This window comes from Chelonoidis abingdonii, chromosome 24, assembly GCF_003597395.2.
Source record: "Chelonoidis abingdonii isolate Lonesome George chromosome 24, CheloAbing_2.0, whole genome shotgun sequence".
NCBI lineage: Eukaryota > Metazoa > Chordata > Testudines > Testudinidae > Chelonoidis > Chelonoidis abingdonii.
Genome location: NC_133792.1, coordinates 8364665 through 8383282, shown reverse-complemented (window position 1 = coordinate 8383282; position 18618 = coordinate 8364665). Strand labels below are relative to the sequence as shown.

General features: G+C 53.5%; 1 protein-coding gene across 1 annotated transcript in view; it reads left to right on the top strand.

Annotated features, from left to right (window-relative positions):
• The first annotated feature begins 559 nt into the window (after positions 1-559).
• The window catches only part of NIBAN2 (niban apoptosis regulator 2), a 98311-nt gene continuing 80252 nt past the window's right edge, over positions 560-18618 (top strand). Inside the window, exon 1 of the mRNA XM_032797811.2 lies at positions 560-804. Within this exon, the coding sequence (XP_032653702.1) occupies positions 750-804 (55 nt within the window). The 5' untranslated portion in view covers positions 560-749. The remainder of the gene's footprint in view (positions 805-18618) is intronic.

Below are 18618 nucleotides of genomic sequence, written 5' to 3'. Positions count from 1 at the left end.
CTGGGTAAATGTTGCAATCCTCTGTGAAGCAACGTCAGAATGAAACCAATCCAGGTGCCAACAAGGAGCTGGTTTCACGCTGAAAGAATTAGACCTAGTCCCTAGAGCAGGAAGGTGCCTTCAGGAGCTCTGATCGGGGAGGGGGGAACAGGCCCCTGGCTGGCACTAGGTGTCAGAGAAAAGCCCTTTTCTAGCTGCAGGGGCGATCAGCGTCTGCTGCAGAGGCCTGACCCCTGGGTCCAGCTCCGGAGACTGGGGGGTTCCCAGCGGCCGCGCGTGGGCTGGGGTGCAGGGGGGCTGGGTTTTAGCACAGGCCGGTGCAATCATTACGGGGGGGAGGGGTACAAGCTTTTCCTGTTGGGTTACCACGTTCAGGCTCCCCCCGCCCCGGCCGAGGGAGGGAGTTTTGCCCGCCCAGCCCCCGCGTGGGACGAAGGGACTCGCCGCCTGGCCCCGCTCGCAAGCAGGGAGCCGCGCGCAGGGTGTGTCCCGGGGCGGAGGCTGGACGGAGGCAGGAGCGTCTCCTTCTCCCTCTCCGGCCCGCCCAGGGCTTCCCTCGGCTGGGAGGAGACAGGCTGTTTCCTGCCCATGGAGCGGCTCCCGAGCTGAGCGCCCGAGGACTGGGAGCAGACCCGCCGCCGCGGCCCGGCCCGGAGGAAGGAGACCCCCCCCGGCCCCCCTTTGAATTGCAAACCTCCCTGGGGGGTGAGCTGGGATCGCCCCCTGCGAGCATCCAGCCCCCGTCCGCCATGGGCGATGTTATCTCCACTCACCTGGACGAGAGCCGGCGCCTCTACATCTCAGGTGAGGGGTCGTGGGGCCCCCGGGCTGGGGCTGCTCGGGGTCCAGGAGCCAGAGTCAGTTTCAAGGGGGGATCGGCTCTGCCAGGTCGGTCCCCCCCGCCCTGGCTCTCCGGAGGGGTGTGTAAAACAAGAGCTGATTCTCGCTGGAGGAAAACCTCTGTCGTTTGCTCCCCCCCCCCGTGAGGGATCCTCTCAATCTGGGTTTCCTTTCCCTCCCTACAAGAGGATCATATTTTAATGCCTTAAAACTTTTTTTTTTTTTTAAAGTTCCACGTTGCAGTTCTGGGTCTCTCTCTCCTCCTTTGCAGAGCTAGGAACAGCCTCTCTCTTAAGGGGGGCGGGGAATGGGGAAATAAGGTGTCCGCCTGTCTGCCTCCCCCTGAAAAGCTTGTCTTGTGTGGTGGATGTTTGTGTTGGCTGCAGGACTAGGTGATTTGCTTCAGAACAACCCTCTCGTGGCCGGGGCTTCTGCTGGATTTGTGGGCAGGGGGGGTGAAGGGGAACAGATCTCTCTCTAAGGATGAGGAGGAGAAGTTTTGTCCTGGCCACAGTGAGTTGTTAAACCATGTTCAGCACTGGTTCAAGGGGGGCCCATTGGGCCCTGATCCTGCTGATGGGCGCAGGCTCTGCCTGTGCGGATAGGATCGCAGATCTGGACCAGTGCCAGCGATGGGTTTGCCTTTTAGTTCAGACAGGGCTCTAGGCCGTCCTGCCACTGAAACGTAGGGTGTAGGAGTCTAGGGAGGTGACAATGTGGCTATTGATTGAATTGCCCTGTATTTAGTCTTGATGTTGTGGGTCTTTCAGTCTGACGTGTTTGGCCTAAAGATTCCTCTTGGACTTGGGGATCAGGATGTCTGATTAGTCCTGCTTGGAATAGCTTTTGTAAGCATGTGATTGTGGCTTCTATACAGTTGCTTTTTTGTCCAAGGAGATGGCATCTGACTCCACTGAGGATGGGGAAGGTTGGGGGGCTAATTGGTGCCTGCAGTTACTTGATTGACCCTTATAAGTGGGGTCACTCTGCCACTGAGCACTGTGACTTGGCCTCTATTTCGCCCTCTTTACTTGGGACATCTCGTAATTTACGACGCAGGCGTCTGAGCTCCCAAGGGCCTCTGAATTGTAGGACTTGACCTCTGTCTCGTCCTTACACAGGCTTCAATTACAATGACTTCAGAGGCTTTTTGAAGGCTCTATTAAGCACGTAGCTACTACTCCGAACATCAGCCTTGCTTGGGACCCCCAGACTTCTCAAATCAGGTTGCACTAGGAGATGTGGCTTTGATGGCATGAAACCTAACCAACTTCTCACACTGGAGAACCAAGGTGCCTTGGAAACTTTCGACCGTAGTCGCCTCGCTCCCTGGAGCAAAACCATGGCTCTGCCCTTGATTTCCAGTGAAGTGGGCCCTTCATACAAAGCTACAATTAAAATGCCAGAGGAACAGCATATTGCAGCTGCGTTAATATCAGAGGCTCGCAACATGACTAATGTTGTTGCATTGCTGAATGCCAAAGGAATTATGACTTGTCACTTACTGTAAAGTTTGCTAGTCAGCTCCCTGAATCATGGGATTTCGTGTGGGCTAAACACCATTTAAAGGGACACCGTCAGGTTTACAAACAAAGGTTTCTAAAATGTCCTATAGAACAAATAACACTTTAGATTGTTAAAGCCAAAGAGTGAGTAAGATTTATTTTATTAGCTTGGTCGCTTTGCAGGAAAGGAGACTATCTGGCTTCCCCTCCCCCCCCCCCTTTTTTTTTTAAATGGACGCTACATTAAAATGTATACTCCAATTTCAAATACGAGTTTTAGCTCCTAAACCTACTGCCGTGTCCTCTTGCTAACTTGAGTCACTACTTGTATCCGACGAAGTGGGTATTCACCCACGAAAGCTCATGCTTCAATACGTTTGTTAGTCTATAAGGTGCCACAGGACTCTTTGATGCTTTTACAGATCCAGACTAACACGGCGACCCCTCTGATACTTGTTTTAAGTAGTGCCTAGAGGCCCGGTCAGGATCAAGGCTCCATTGTACTAGCTAGCATTGAGCAAAGAGCCTTAAAACATGTTTTTCCTTATCTTTAAGGAAAGATGTAGGGGTGTGACTGGCTATAATGACACAGAGAAGGGACAATTTGCTGTACAGACCCAAAGAATTTCCAATCTCTTGGGTAAAGGCCCCAAACCCCCTAGCCTATAGTAACTGCTGCCACAATTACGTCTTAATGTTCTAGAATAGAATATCAGGGTTGGAAGAGACCTCAGGAGGTCATCTAGTCCAACCCCCTGCTTAAAGCAGGACCAATCCCCAGACAGGTTTTTGCCCATCTAAAAGTCTGACTTCTTAATGTTCTATTAATGAGCTTCTCAGAATTGTTCCTGGGCCACAATCTTCTGCTGTCTTGCAACCCCCCAGCATCCCCCTCATCTGCAAGACTGATGGAGATGCCCCAGTGCAGGATAAGCCATTTCCAAGCTCTCCCCAGCGTAGACATACTTGGCGATCTAAACGGCTCATCAAATGTAGTGCCAAGGCGGGCTCTGAGATTCCTGCCCTCTGCTCTTTAGTATGGCTAGAGGAACACAGTATCCAAAGATCTAGTGGATACTAGCCTTCCGGTGATGAGTACCAGCTATCCCCGCTTTGCTTCTGCACCTTGCTCCAGGCAGCGTTTGGGAAGGTGACGGTGGTGGTAATGCTAGGGACTTGGCTGAGCTGACTCCCGCTGGAACAGTGCAGCGGTGCTGGCATCACGGAGGGAATGCCCTGAAGGCTGCCAGAACAGTCACAGCATTTCCGTCAGTGGGGTGGGGTAGGAGTGCATGGTGACGCCAGCCCCCCTTGGCTGATATTAGCCGGGTACTTCTCCCCCACCCTGGCGAGCTCTGGAGTCTCCTAGGGTGTGTCAGCCTGCCAGGGCAGGGATTGTCACGGCCTGCTGGGCGCAGTGCCTTGCTCAGCGGGGCCCCAATCTGACGCAGGCCACTGCAGCGCCAGAGCAAACTGAAGGTGCAGCTGATTCAGGTGGCCCTTCCCCCCAATCCCAGCATGCTCCCCTAGCCCTCCTTATCTGTAACTTCCTGCCTAGGAGTCTTCTGTTCCCTAAACGAGGGGTAACACTGTGTTGCCACTGTTGACTGGGCTCCCTACATCCCTCCCTGCGTGCCGCCCTTCCATCTCCCTCTGTTTCAGGGGCTCCCCGCAACCCCCAGCCCTGCCCTCATGCCAGGGTCCCTCAATCTACCTCCTTGGGTTCTTAGTGCCCTCAGTCCCACCCCATACCAGGGCCCTGCATCCATGCCTCAATGCGGCCAGGGGCTCTGTGTGCCCCCCCATCTCTCACCATTCATTCTCTATCTGCTTGGGAGATACTCTGAATGGGATTAGAATCATAGACTATCAGGGGTGGAAGGGACCTCAGGAGGTATCTAGTCCAACCCTCTGCTCAAAGCAGGACCAATCCCCAGATAGATTTTTACCACAGATCCCTAAATGGCCCTCAAGGATTGAACTCACAATCCTGGGTTTAGCAGGCCAGTGCTTGAACCACTGAGCTCCCTCCTCCCCCGTTGGGCCTATCAACGTTGTGAGGATGGGCAGAAATGGGATGGGGCCCTTGTTTTCCTAGAAGGAGTTAAGGAGTGCCGATAACTCGTTCTCTGATCTACAGACAGGTGCTTGAAGCTGTGGCTCTGCTGAACAGATGCCAGGGCCCCCGTGTGCCCTCCATTACCCTCTTTCCGTCTTTTTCCAATTTTGCCCATTGGCACCAAGCATGTTCCCCCACTGATCAGACGCGGTGTACAACATCTGTTGCTTTAGACGGACTCCCTCGAGTGGCGCATAGGGCCTCACAAGCTCAGCCAGTGCTGGCATGCCTGGTCCCCTACGGCGCGGTAGCTCCTAGCCGCCCCACTGTGCTAAGCACCATAGAAACGCAACACACTCCCTGCCCCAGAGCTTTTAAACAGCTGGGACAGACCGTGAGAGGCACAGAGCAGTGAAGTGACTTGCTCGAGCAGGTCCTAGTCTGAGCACGGCTCTGTCCACCTGAGCCCTGTGCTCCTGGATATAATCTAGAGCTTTTTTTTTAATGTTAAAAAGGCAAGCAACCTGCCATGCCATGCCGTGCCCATGGCGTTTAGAATAGCAGGTGCTTCCTAAGGCTTGTGCATTCTTCTAGCCATTTACAGTCCCAACAAACCCACTATGAAAGCACCTCTCCAACTGCAGGTTTGCTATACCCATGATGCTCCCCCCCACTCCACCCCTCCCCGCCTTAGGAGACCTGTGCTGGGATCTGCAGGGTTAGGGACGATGTCATTTCAGGAAAACTCTGTGGGTAGGGAGGAGTTTGCTTTCCTCACGTCAGTCTCCCACTTTTCTTCCTCCGCCCTCCCCAGACGTTGAAGACCTCATGGCGCATACAGATCTATGAAAAGTTGGGACGCGGGGGGAAGACCAGGGTCTGGAGCGGGTGACGGGTCTCCTGGTTAGGGATCTGTTTTGCACTGACCCGGCAATGGCTGGCGGGAGCATGGTTTGCGCTAGCTGGTACGGCGAGTGTGGGCACCCTGCACTGCGTCTAGTTCATTCGGCTGGTTCGGAAGCAGGGCCTGTCTTGCATGCCATGCATTACGAAGCTGGGTGGGCCTTCTCCCCATCCGCTCCGCGACGTCCTGGACAGCGCAAGGACGTTCCCTGTGGCGGGCCCATGAGGTCATGGGTTGCTCTGGGAAGCTTTTCTAGTGGAGTCGCCCATCCCCTGCCGCCACGCCTCCCGTCCTTCCTAAATAAAACAGCCGTGCTATTTTCAGGGAGGTTTGGGGGTTAGTTTCCAGGAGGCTCCTGGCATAAAAGGCCTTAGTTATTGCAGCTGTGAGCCAAGTGCCTCCCCCGAGCTCGGGGAGGCGCAGCCTGGCACGGTTTGTTTTTCATTGGGAACTCATTCCTGCCTGAGCCTCCTTCGTGCCTGAGCAAGCCCAGCCCAGAGCCTTTGCTCTCCCTCCACTGTCCCTCGAATGGTGGGTGTGGGTGTGCACACTTATGTAGAGGGGGAAGGGAGTGAAAAGGAAACACCAGACGCTTCGTCTACACTGTGTCTCCCAGTGCAGACTCTGCTTGCACCAGTGCATTTGACCCCGGTTAACCGGATTCGTTTCAGTGGTGCCAGTCACGTCTACACAAACACTTTGCAATCGTGCAGCTGTACTTGTGGATGAATCCTAGCGTAGACCCGGCCTTTTTGGTGGTCTTGAGCCGAGGCAAAATTTTTGGAGGGGGAGCCCAGATCACGTTGGACAAACACTGAAATCCGACTCATTGGGAGACGCTCTGAGTGAGGTTTCAGCTGTTCCTAACAGTAAAAATTTAATTAATACACTTCATTTCCCAAAGGGCCTTGGCTCTCCTTGGAGCTGAGTGAATAATTAGCTACCACTAACTTGTGTGACTGATCTTAGCTTCTTTCTGGTCTTGCCATGAAAATCAGCCAACCGGAGTGTCCTCTGCTGTGCCATGGGGAATAATTTTGTCTTCCATGGATTGCAAACTGTTCCCTGCAAGTATCAGCCGCTTGATGGGTGCAACCAGTCATTGGCTTCAGTTCCATTCCCTGACTGGCTGAGCCTATTGTATAGCAGGCACTTCTAGCATGTGCAGCTAAAGATCCTCTCTTGCCCGGGAGGGTCTGGCCCCCAGGCCTGTGCTCAGACCATGCTGCTTCACTAACCCAGCCTGCCTGCAGCAGACCCTGAGTTCAGTGTCCAATCTCTACCCCTTGGCTGGCTGTGCCAGTGCTCGGTTCAAGGCCCCGTCAAACCGTCTGCTGTTCCCCTTACGGACAGCGGGTCCCACTCTCTCCCGGGACTGCCTTTCCTTTCACATGCCACAGCGCTGGAGACTTTCTGGTTGTGTAAAACGAGCCCTGACAGAGCCCCTCTGAGCACATGGAGGCCAAATCTCCTGCACCAGAGGGGATTGGAATCCCTTAGCAACGGCCGAGGGCATAAACACAACTGATTGGAGGGCAAAATCTTCCTAGCATAGTTCGGAGGGTGGAGAGAGGGAGAATATTGGCTGGAGGTGCCTTTTTCTTCTTCCTCCATCCCACAGGGAAAAATCCCTCCTCTGTCATTCTGCAGCACACTTTTACCCTATCCCAGGCTCTGCCGGGTCCTACAGCAGAGACCAGCCCTGCACACAACTGCTCATTCTCTCTCGAGTTAAAGCTTCTCTTTTCTCGTCTCGTTCTGTGAAAGTCCCAGGAGGAAGCCTGTTTGCAATTAGTGGTTCTGCTTTGGCCTTTCCACGCTTGCCAGCTTCCAGGGGGCAGGACTTTCAGTGGGGCAGCAGAGCCGATGCCAGCTGTACCACAAATGCCCAGTTGCGCTTGGTTCAGAGCTAGAGGGGGAGAGAGAGGCTTCTCTGTAGACAAAGGAAAGTCACCAGCCTATTAAAGGGGCATCGGCGTAACAAAGCCCCGCCTGTCAATGCAGATTCTAAAGACTGTCTCTGTTTTTAAATCCTTGTTTTGTGGCGTTTCTGGTGAGGTTTCCCAGCAGGAGTTTGGAGTGGATCGTAGTGTCCAAGACTGGGATTTTCCCAAATCGGAGCTGAGCCCTGGCTGGGGTGGGAGTCCACTGGATGGCTGCTTGTTGGGGCAGCTCATGAAGCCTGCGCAGGGCAATCGAGGAGCCACTCTCATCGGGCATCATCAGCTTCGAAGCTGCCAGTCCCTCTGGAGAGTCCCAGTACGATTCTGAAGTGGGACTGGACTCTGGCTCTCAGGTGCTTTGCCCTGAATTCCATGATCTTCATCATCCCAGAGCAGCTCAGCTGTCTTGGTGCTGCTTCATAGGTGGAGAAGCAGAGCATGGTCTGCGAGAGGTCCAGCTGATTCCAAACACCGTGCCATGCCTGCCTGAACAGCACAAGCCCCAGCAAAGCATCCCACCCGTGCTATCGGAGCTTCACAGGCCTGCCAGCAAACACCAGCTCAGATTCAGACTCCTGGTCCTGAGCCATTGATGGGCCTGGCCCCAGCTACCCCCAAAGTTTCCACCCCCTTAATCAGAGACCAAGAGACATCCCAGCAATTGCGCTCCAAGGACCAGGACTACCAGCTGCGAGGGCGAGCTCCACAGAGCAGGGGCTAGGCAGGGGTTCTCAAACTTTTTTTGCTGGAACCCCCTTTCAGATCATTTCAGGCTGCGACAACCTGCCCCAAAAGTGACGTCTCCACCCCACACCATGGCCACCCTTATTTCTGTCCTGCTGCTGGCAGCGGTGCTGCCCGGCCAGCAGCTGCTGCTTTCTGGCCACCCAGCTCTGAAAGCAGAGTGGAGAGCGGCGGCTGCTGGCCAGGTGCCCAGCTCTGAAGGCAGCGCCCACCCCCAGCAGCAGTGCAGAAGTAAAGGTGGCATGGCTGGGTATTGCTACCCTTACTTCTGTGTTGCTGCTGGCAGCAGCGCTGCCTTCCGAGCTGCGTGCCTGGCCCGCAGCGACTACTCTCGCAACCACTCTACAATAGTCTTGTGACCCCCCCCCCCTTTGGGTTAGGACTCCCAGTTTGAGAAATGCTGGTCGAGAGCATTCAGTGAAGATTGGGTCCACAGCTGGGCCGCGAGTGTTAGCTGGGGTCCCGTAGTGGTCAGGGGAAAGCCATTTAACCCAGGCAATGGTGCCTGGGGTGAATCTCTGTTACATGCTTGTGGAAGGGGGCAGGGGACTGAGAGTCAGGATCTGACTGTTAAATGTAAGCCACCTTTGTACGACTCTTGGGTAAACACCCAGAGATCTGGGGTTGAGTCCACAGTCTGTGAGACCTTGAGCAAGCTGCTTGAGCTCAGCCTGTGAACAGTGCACCTATGCTGTTGGGTCAGTAAGCGTGTGTCCCTGGAACCTAAGAATGCCCCTGCTGCAGGATCTGTCCTGGGGTCTCTTTCTTTCAGTGGTTTGTTTTGTTTTTTTTTTTTCAAACCCTTGGCAGACTGGCCACCTATCGGAGCAGCCAGTCAGCTGAACTAGTGAGGCTAACTCCAGGCTGTCCCCCAGCCTCCCAGGCCTTTGCATACTGCCACTCGAGCCTCCCAAGTGAGCCACACAGCGACAGTCCTTGCTATGTGCAAGGAGTCGACCTGAGCAGTGCTACAAGAGGCAAGTCAGTGGGCAGATCGGTGGCTGCAGACGGGTGGCTCGTACTGCTCCAGCCCAGTGCCCATACCTGACGTGAGCACTGGCTTGTGTCGGGGAAGGGATCAGCGATAGAAGCCTGCCAGTGGAAGTGGGGAGCAGAGGAAATGGGCACTTCAAATCTCTTCTTCCCAGCGGTTCAGACCTTCCTGTGCTGCACCTCACTGATGCCAAGCTGCAACCATCCTGGGTTTTCACTTGGAAACATGGCCTCCCCAGTCCCGGATTGCAGGCACAGAACCTGCAGTGCATCAGTGCACACTGGGGATTTTGGTGCACCCAAGCCATCGCACGTCCACACTGGGCATTTACACGTGACCACAGGAGGTTGTGGGCAGAGCTGGTTAATGCTCTTGGGTGCTCTAGTTCTTAGATCTGTGTGCGCGTCCTGAAGTGCAGTAGGGTTATCCTCCTTGTCTCAGAGATGGGGAAACTCAGGCCCAGGGGGTGAGTAATTCGGTCACTCTCCTGCAGGGAGGCAGTGTCAGAACCCAGGTCTTTCGACTTCTCCCTCCAGTTGACTGTGGTGCCAGGGACACAACAAGCTGTGGAGGTAGAGCACTGAAGCGAGTGATAAGGGGGGCGTGGCAGGACTGCACATAAACAGGCTTGTTCAATGCAGCGACCTCTTCCACCCACCCCCCGCATCGCAGCGAGAGAGGAGCCTGTTGAGACCAGCCCAGCAGGGGTGCTGAGTTGTCTCCCCTCCCATACCTTGCAGAAGGAGGGTCTCCCACTTCTCCCCAGGCTGCCCCATGTGGGCAGTGTGGAGGGAATTGCTGGAGGTGCTCTCTTGTCCATGGCAGGGGTGGGGTGAGGGAGAGCAGGCTGGTCCGGTGTCTCTCCTGGATGGAAGGTGCGTGTTGCTGCATGTTTACAGCTGTGTCGACTGCTAAGATGATGAACTTCCCCCTCCACTAACTGGTGGTCAAGGGTCCCCTGTGAGTCCGGGAACAATTGCTGGAGGGGATAGGGGGAGGGCTGGTAATGGGAGATGGAGCAGCAGGGCACCCTCCAGTGACCGGAGTGGCCGCTGGGACTCCAGGGCCGGGTCCTTGGGGATGGGGCCGAGGGGAATGGAGCTGGGCAAGCCTCTGTGCCTCACTTTCTGCACCTGTAAAATGGGGGTAACCCAGCCCCTTCCTTGGCTGTTTTGGAGGTGTTAATTGTTAGCAAGGTGCTTGGAGAGCTCAGACCTGCACTGTAGGAGCAAAGTGTTTGGTGACAGCAGGGAAACAATGTGGCTGCTGGCTTCTCCTAGGCATTGGTGACTGTGACACACACCCACTTTCTCTCTGCCCTAAGCTGTAATGAGGAAGTCTCTCCTGGGCCCCAAGGTGCCGCGCTTTCACCCGATTTCACTACCTCACTTGTATCCCAGCACCTTCCTCCTGGTCCATTTTAAAGCGGGCTCTCAGAGTTCCTGCTCCTCACACCTCTCTGGTCTCTCCTGACTAGGCAGAAGTTGGGGAAACTTCTAAAAATGGTCAAAAAATGTAACTTTTCCCTCCTCCCCCACCCGCTGAGTTCCGTCCTGCTGCATTTCCTCCTCTGGATTTTTACAATCCCCTCTTGGCGCTGGCCCTGCCATCTGCAACCGAAACAAAGCAGGGAAGCTGTCTCCCTGCAGGAACCCTCCCCACGCTGAGCCGCCCTCCACAATGGTTGGGGCTTGGTTTGTTTAAAGCTCTGTCTAACCCAGTGCATCTCAACCTGGGAGCCGCTTGCGGCCCCATCGGCACCCAGCTGCAGCCCATGTCACATGCTTAGAGCCGTACAGGTAGTATGGATATTCTGTGGATGCAGCCCATGAAACACACAGAGCGTTGCATGTGCAGCCCACAGTGGTAAATAAGTTGAGAACCAATGCTGTAAACCGTAGCTTCTGTTGCAAAGAGCTCATCAGTTTAGCAGCTGCGGTTCTAAAGGGCTGGTGTATGGGTGTGGGGAGTCTGTCAAACTTGGGGGAGGAGTCTGTTGCAGGTGGTGTGTGTATGATGCCAACTTGGCCAAGGCTGGGGATTGAACTGGAGACTTCCAGCGCTGATGGCACAAACCTCTGGAGCTCGAGAACCAGGCCCTTGTACAGAGTCCTAACAAACCATGTCCGGGGGGAAAGGCACAGAGGGTCACGTCATGTGGGCATGTCCATACTGGAGCTCTCATGCCCCCGTCTCACTAGCACACAGCTTGTCTCTTGGGCTTTCTCTACCTGAGATGTTTAGAGTCAAGGCAAGAGGTTGCCCTCGTGATCCCACAGCCCAACCAGCGCTGGCAGCGGTGGGAGGACAAAGAAGCAGGTGGGGTTTTTACCCCTCGACTCGACGGTTCTGATCAGGGTTAGTGGCTGTGTTAGCCGAAGCCCTGTCTACACTTGCGCTTGCAGTTGCGGCTCCTGTGTAGAAGCTCCATTGCTGCAAGTCAGCGTTTACTATTTCTAGTGTAGACAAGAGGATACAAGACTTCATGTGCCCGCTTGCTCTGCTCCCAGTTCTCTCATTAGCCCCAGGCTGATCCTAGGTAGCCACTCAATCTTTCATTGGGAGCTTCTAATCCCTCTTGCACTTGCCTTGGAGAAATGTGGGCGGGTCACTGGTGGGCCTTGTGCAGGGGGATTCAGAGCACTCACTGCATGGTGGATGCAGGGGCCTGGTTGAGGTGAGCCCTCTTCCTCCACTGCATTCCAATACCTCCATCCCCGAACTGCACCAGCTGCCTGAGGCATCTGTGTCCAAGCCACATCGATTAGTGAAGAGGATGGAAAGATGGTGATTTCCTCCACGTCACAAGGTCAGAGGAGAAATCCTCTGGGCACATGCCTTATAGCTGATGAGCTGAGTCTCTCGTAAGAACGCAGCCTGTGCACCTTAAGGTCCATGTTCTTTAAAAGGATGGGCAATATGATGCCGACGGACGAATCGGAGGAGGGTTGCTTTAGGTAAGGAACTGAAAGCTTGTGATTGGTATATGTAGGGTGGTGGCATGATCTTGGGGACGTTGCACAGGGCTCACTTTATTCCCAGTTCTGCCAATGACTGGCTGTGGCCTTGGGCATGTCATGTTGCTCCTCTTTGTGCCTCAGTTTCACCATGTGGGGGTGTGGGTTAAGCAAGGAATGATATATGCTCACATCTTTAAAACAGTCTGAGATCCTGGGACGAAAGTGCTATAGAAGCAGTATTATTCGCTGAATGTACTGCACGGGGCTGTGAAATTGGGGTGGCCAAGGACTCAGGTCAAGCCTAGAAATCCCGCAATCCTCCTTTCCTTGTGATATCATGGTGCTTTCTGGCACCAACTGGAGCAGTGTGTGTGAGGGTGGGGGAATAAAGAGGACTCCCTCTCTTGGGGAGGGCTGGACAACTGACTGGTCACCTGTTTCTGTGCTTACGGGAATTCGCTGGCGCTCTAAGCTTCCTACGACCTGGGTGCATGATGGGGAGGGGTTGGAGGGGTTTCTTGCCCGCAAAGCGGGGAATAAAGCGGTGTTTGCTTTCCCTGTCTCAATGACTCCCGCCAGCCATTTCCCAGCACCCAGCTCCTGGAGTCTAGACACTGCTCCCTGCCCCAGTCAAGCCCAGGTTTGCTCCTGGACACCGCTGGGCACTTTGGGTCCCAAGACGTTCCAGGTTGAGCTGGCAGAAGGGCTGGGGTGGTGTCCGAAGATTGTTATCTGTTATCATCATCTGACTTCTCCTTCCCGCACTGTGGTGATCCCGGAGCCTCCCAGCATACATTTCAGCAGCTCTACCTCCATTTTTGCTTGGGAAGGGGCCTCTTGACTCCCGAAACTTGTCTTATTGGCTTGTGAGGTGGAGAAGGCCTTCTCCCCGGGAGACGTTCTTGCTATGTCACCCGCTGCTCTTTCCAGGGTAGGGAATGCGTTTCCCGGCCCCTACAGCACACCAGTTACGCTGCAGGGTGCTGGCTGCTGGGACCCCAGTTACCGTCCTGCTTGTGTGTCCACCAGCCAAGACTGAAGGCACTAGAAGCTTGTTTGATGTGATCTGGTTCGGTGGTCCTCTGTGCTGGGATGCTGACTCCTTGCCAGGCTCTGTAGCTGTCGATCAGTTTGATGCAGCTGGAACCCTTTGAGCTGCTCAGTGAGGGGATGTGTTGGAAGTGCCAGGACCTGGCATGCTGTGTGGTAGAGAAGCGGTGACTGTTTCTGCCCCACATCTCTCTTCTCCCCTCCTCCAGGGGCATTCCGTGCCCTTTGCGTGCATCTGCAGCTGCGAGTCTTTCTTCAGCCCTCTGGGCACCACGGCTCAAGCAGAAGTGGAAGCAGTAGTGCAGGCAGCGCTCGGGTGTCATCCGACCCTGCGTGGAGGTTAGACAACATGCTGTTGTGAGCGGTGTATCAGCAGTAGGGAGCGGGCTAGTGCAGACAAGTGTTCAAGCCCCTCCTTAGTGAATGGAGGTGCCCAGGTTTGGAAGCTCTCAGCCCCTTTACCCTTTGCATGGGAATTCTGTGAGCTACGTGTGCCCACGCCCTTGGACTGCAGGAGGCTCCGCACGTACTAACGAAGGGGGGTGCCCTGCCATTGGATTGGCTGGGGCTAGCGTCTCCTCCAGACTGTGAGGATCTGTCTCCAACGCCTTGTTCCCTGAGCGCTGGAGTCTCTCCCCTTTACGCACTCTTGTTGTTTGGCCACCTGGTAAACAGGCACGTCTGGGGCGGCGGGGTGGGGGAACTGCTTCACACAGTCCCTCCCTGGGCTCTCTTGTACTCTGCCCCAGGGGTGATCAGTTGGCAAAATGTTCTGATGGGTCAAATTCTGAGGCCAGCTACCTCTCCTCCCTGTCTGTGGGCATGGATTTTAGAGAGTGCTTAGAGGAAAGGAGGCGTATGCATGTAAACTGCAGTATGCCCTTGCTTTGGCCTCCAGCCAGCAAGTTAGATCCAAGGTGTGGGCAGAAGGAAAGAGAAATCTATATTAGACTCCACTGCAGTGAGGTGCTTGAACCTGAGGCCTGTGGATAGAAAAGTGTGTGTCAGAGACTTGTAAGCACCAGGGCCTAATAACAGCTGAAAACAGTCTTGGGGCTGTTTGGTTGTCTGAATAAACTTTGTTTTTTAACTACATAAAAATCTTTGTGGGTTTTTTTTTTCCCCCTGGCAGTGGAATGCTGGAATTGGGTTTCCTGCTGGCACAAACCAGCTCTGCAGACCAAACTTTTATTTCAAGTTTTATATTCTCCTCTCCCTTGGACTGACTGTGTGTGAGACACAGACAGAGAGAGATTGCAAAAGGCTAGATCCTTTCCTCCTTTGGGAAGAAAGAGAAGCTTATGCAATGGCCGATGACAGCTCTCATACTGCTCTCGCTTTTGAAGAAGGTATTGCCAAGACTCTAAAAATAAAGGACTTAAACCTCTGTCTTGGATCCTTTGCCAGCGCTTACCTCAATGTGTCTTTGGTACACGCAGCTGGAGAGCTGTTGGAACTTGTAAGAATTTGAAAGAGGAATGAAGCAGATTGGGGGCGGGGGGGGGGGGAGACAGACTGAAACACTGAGAGCTACACGGAAAAAACCTGCAGAACTACCCAGGGAACTTGGTAAACCTGCTACCCATAATGCACTCCTACAGGTAGCCTGCTGTATTGAATTGCATGGGCCCATGTGATCCATTCCCTCCTCCTTCCCCCCTGCCCCCTTGTATCAGAGAGAATGATCTCCTTGCCAAATTTCACAAGCACAAAATGGCCTCTGGGCCTGTCCCATGTAGGCGAGTGAAGCTACCATGAAACTTGGTAATAAGATGATACTCCACTGTATGGCCCTGTTGCTTTAAAACGCCTGCTGCAGTTATATAACGTGTAGCACCAGGGGCTGCAATTCGAAGCAGAAACAGCCATACCCAGGACTGACCAGGAGGGAACACGTGAGCCTGGAACATTCTTGTTCAGGGTTTTACTGGAGCCTGTTAACCTCCCTGGATGGGCCACTGCTGCACGGGAAGCGAGGCTCCAAGCTTTGCTCTGCACAGAGTGACTCTTGGGTAGAAAATCAAACCGCGTGGGTGACCAGACTTCATAGTGATTGGAGGGCTGAAAACCCCTTGGAAAGCTGGGACGACTGAGAGTTGCTCATGTATTTGTGTTGGTGAGGATTCCTGCTGAGTTCAAGGCGAACATACTGGAAGCCACGCAACTGAAGTGTGCATCACCTTACCCACAGGGGAATGTTTTTTTAGATTTGCCAATACTGGTTGCCATGGTATCCAGGCAGCATGGCAGTCACCTGCCTCCCTCCTGCCCCGGTGCAGGCCCCGTCATCTTCCATCGCATTCCACTCTCCGTGTGGCGGGGTGAAGCTACGCTGCCTCTAGCCATGCTCCTCCAAAGGTGCAGCAGCATAGACTCTAGGTGAGTGTACTTGACTGTGATACCCCTCGTCCTAACTAGCCCTGGCACTCAGCTTTGGAACAGATGAATTAGGAGGATCTGGTAGCCAGTGACCCAGACCAAGCGGCTAGATGAAGAAGCTGCTGCTTCTATTGACCTGATGATGTGGGCTCCCCAGAATGGCAGCTGTTCTGGTTTAGTAGCTGCTGCATAGCAAAGTTCTTTCTAGCCTTCACTATAGCAGCAGGGAATGAGGAGGGAGGCCATCAGACCAGTTTCCAAGGGAGACGTCCTTGCCGCCTCCCCACCTTTGAGTTGTTCTACAAAGTTCTTCATTCTCCTTGAATTCTCATAGACCTAACTGGGGTCTGTTCTATTGCAAGCAGCCTGAAAATTGCTCCGCCCAGAGCTTCGCTATGTAACATGTTACAAAAGTGACTATCCCATTTTTCTCTCCCTGCAATCCACTCCATTTAAAAGCACAGTGTAGACGCAAACTGGTCCTAGCTATTCTGCCACCATGGAGCATACGGGGCAAAAATCAGCTTGAAGAAACATCTGGCCTCTTGGAACCTGCCTTGGTGTGGGATTCTGTAGTGCCAGGCTTTACCCTTGTTCAGATCTCCTTCATCTCTGTCCTGTACTGACCTATCAAAGCCTGGAGTCCATGTGGCCTCTCACCTCTGAAGCCTAGTGTGTGCAGAAAACCTGTCCCCAGGCCTGCCTTGGTTCATCTACCTACTTGTACATCTATTGCAGTAGCATCTAAAGCTCCAGGTGAGAGCAGAGCCCTGTTGACCTAGGTGCTGCAGGAACAATAGAGCTGTCTGAAAAAGTCCTGACAGCTTTGTCGGGTTTTGCCGATTGCATGAAATCGAAGCATTTGGCGGAGATGGTTCAATTTTGCCAAAGTTCCAGTGGAAGCCAAGAAAGCTGCCTGGCCTCTGAGCTGCCTTGTCTCTGTGCAGCCCAGGTGGCTTGAGAGCCTGGGCATCGGAGCTCTAGATGAGAAACTTCTACGTCTCTGTCCTGAGCTCTCAATCTTGTTACAAGAGCGGTACCCTGGGACTCTAGCAAATGGTTGTGATGCTGAAACTGTGGAGGTTCCTGTGCCCAGTATGAAGGGATGGGATGGGGAAGCTATTTGAGAAGGATGAGGATATATTCCACCTCCCGCGGCAGGAGCACTATTCCATACAGTGGGATCTCTTTTAGAATGGAAACTCCAGCTCATAGCATGAGGGGTTTTTCAAAGAAGCCGTTGTTGGAATCCTCGGATGCTATCTGAGGAATTCCACATGTCAGACTTTCCAGCTCACACATAGCTAGAACTCTCCTCAGCTGAAGGAAAGCCTTGGATGCTTTTAATGTAAAATCCATTTTGCACTTTCCTAGCACGGCAGCCGCGGGAGGCAGAACACTGCACAAAACACAAGCAGTCACACAGCAAGCCCTTCTGCAGTTCATGGGAGCATCCTAAATAGCAAGAGCGGAGCCAGTTCCCAGGATCAAACCTCCTGGGACAGATGCATGTTTGTGTCTTGGGGGTGGGGAAGTGGGTTCATCGTTCAGCATCTGAGATCTTCCATGCGGGTGCCCGCCAGCACTGAGAATGCATGTTTGCTTTTGCTGAATCTGAAACTTTTCCAGCAAGGCACTCTAGGTTGAATTGAAAACCCTGTCTGAGGGCTCCATGCTGTTTCCGACCAGTGTAGCTGTGCTAAATGGAGTTTCTAGCACTTCTCCCTGCTTGGGTCAAACTCTGTTTGGAATAGGGCACCGGCTTTCAGTTGGTTGGGATCTAGGGGTCGCAGCATTGTGAAAATTACAGTTACTGCTTTGTGTCAGTTGTGAGCTTTCTGGGTATGTCTACACTGCAGTCAGAGGTGTAATGAACAGCACGTGTGGACACACCTGGGCTAGTTTGATCCAGCTGGTGTGGTTATCAATAGCAGGGAAGCAGCTTTAGCATGGGCTGTGCAAGCCCATCCAGGACCCTGGGTACTTGAGCATCTAGTCCATGCTGCAGACCAGGCTGCTGCTACTGGTTAATAATAATTGGAGATATACCAATCTCCTAGAACTGGAGGGGACCTCAAAAGGTCATTGAGTCGAGCCCCCTGCCTTCACTAGGCAGGACCAAGTACTGATTTTTGCCCCATATCCCTAAGTGGCCCCCTCAAGGATTGAACTCTCAACCCTGGGTTTAGCAGGCCAATTCTCAAACCACTGGCTATAGTTCCTGAGCTGGCTAGATGAAAGCTGGCTCGGGCACGTCTACACATGCCCCAATCATACCTGACTGCACTGTAGACGTACCCTTTGAGACAGGGACCTTGTACAGAAGGGTGCACAAACTGACCTTCCTACCACAATACGTAAGTGCTTAGGTCAAAACACCGCCGTGCTTTGGGGCCTTGGTCACGCTCTGCAATAAACCAAAAATCCCCAGATATTGGCTGCCTGCTTTCAAGAGTCTTTAAACCCATATGAGACTCTTGGGACCAGATCCCCAGCTGGTGTAAAATGGCATGACTCCACTGGAGCCAATAGAGATATGCCAGTTCATACCCACTGAGGTCCTGTGATCAGCTCCAAGGGCTGCTTCATTTTTGTTTTGTCAGCCTCATCGTAGCCTGGATCCACCCAGTGAGGGCCAGTGCTTATGACATGCCTGCAGAAGTTCCTTTGGGAAGCATTGACAAAGGTATTCGAGAAGCCAGATTGTGCAATAAGTCACTCACGGGAGGGGTGGAGCTGCAGGTATTTGGAGCATCACGCAGTGCAATAGAAGATGAACTAGTCAGGCCTCTGCCTGTTTGAGTTTCTTACCCTCGTCTGTTCTGTGTTGTCTCTGTCCCTCACCCCACCCCACCAGAGTTAGTCGGACTGCGTGTTCATGTAGATCTGTCTCTAACGTGACCTGTTGTGGTGCTGTGCCCTGGAATGCACCAGGCTTTGCAAACGAGCACCCAGCTGTTTGGACCATCCAGTCCCAAAACGCAACCACCTGCTTTCAGCCAGTGAAGTGACTTTTTTTTAAAGGGGCACCAACTTAAAAAGACACCCCACAGTCTGACAATATTTGTACCTAGAGCTGCAAATGTTAACTTTAAAAGCGGAGAGGAAGATTGGGGTGGGGGTGGGGAGATCCCTACCTTCATCTTGCTGGTTGGCTTCCTTCAGACTTGTCTACATGGAGAGGGGCACTGGTTTAACTTACCGTGTCTCCTTTTTTAAAGCAGTTTAGATCAACAGGTG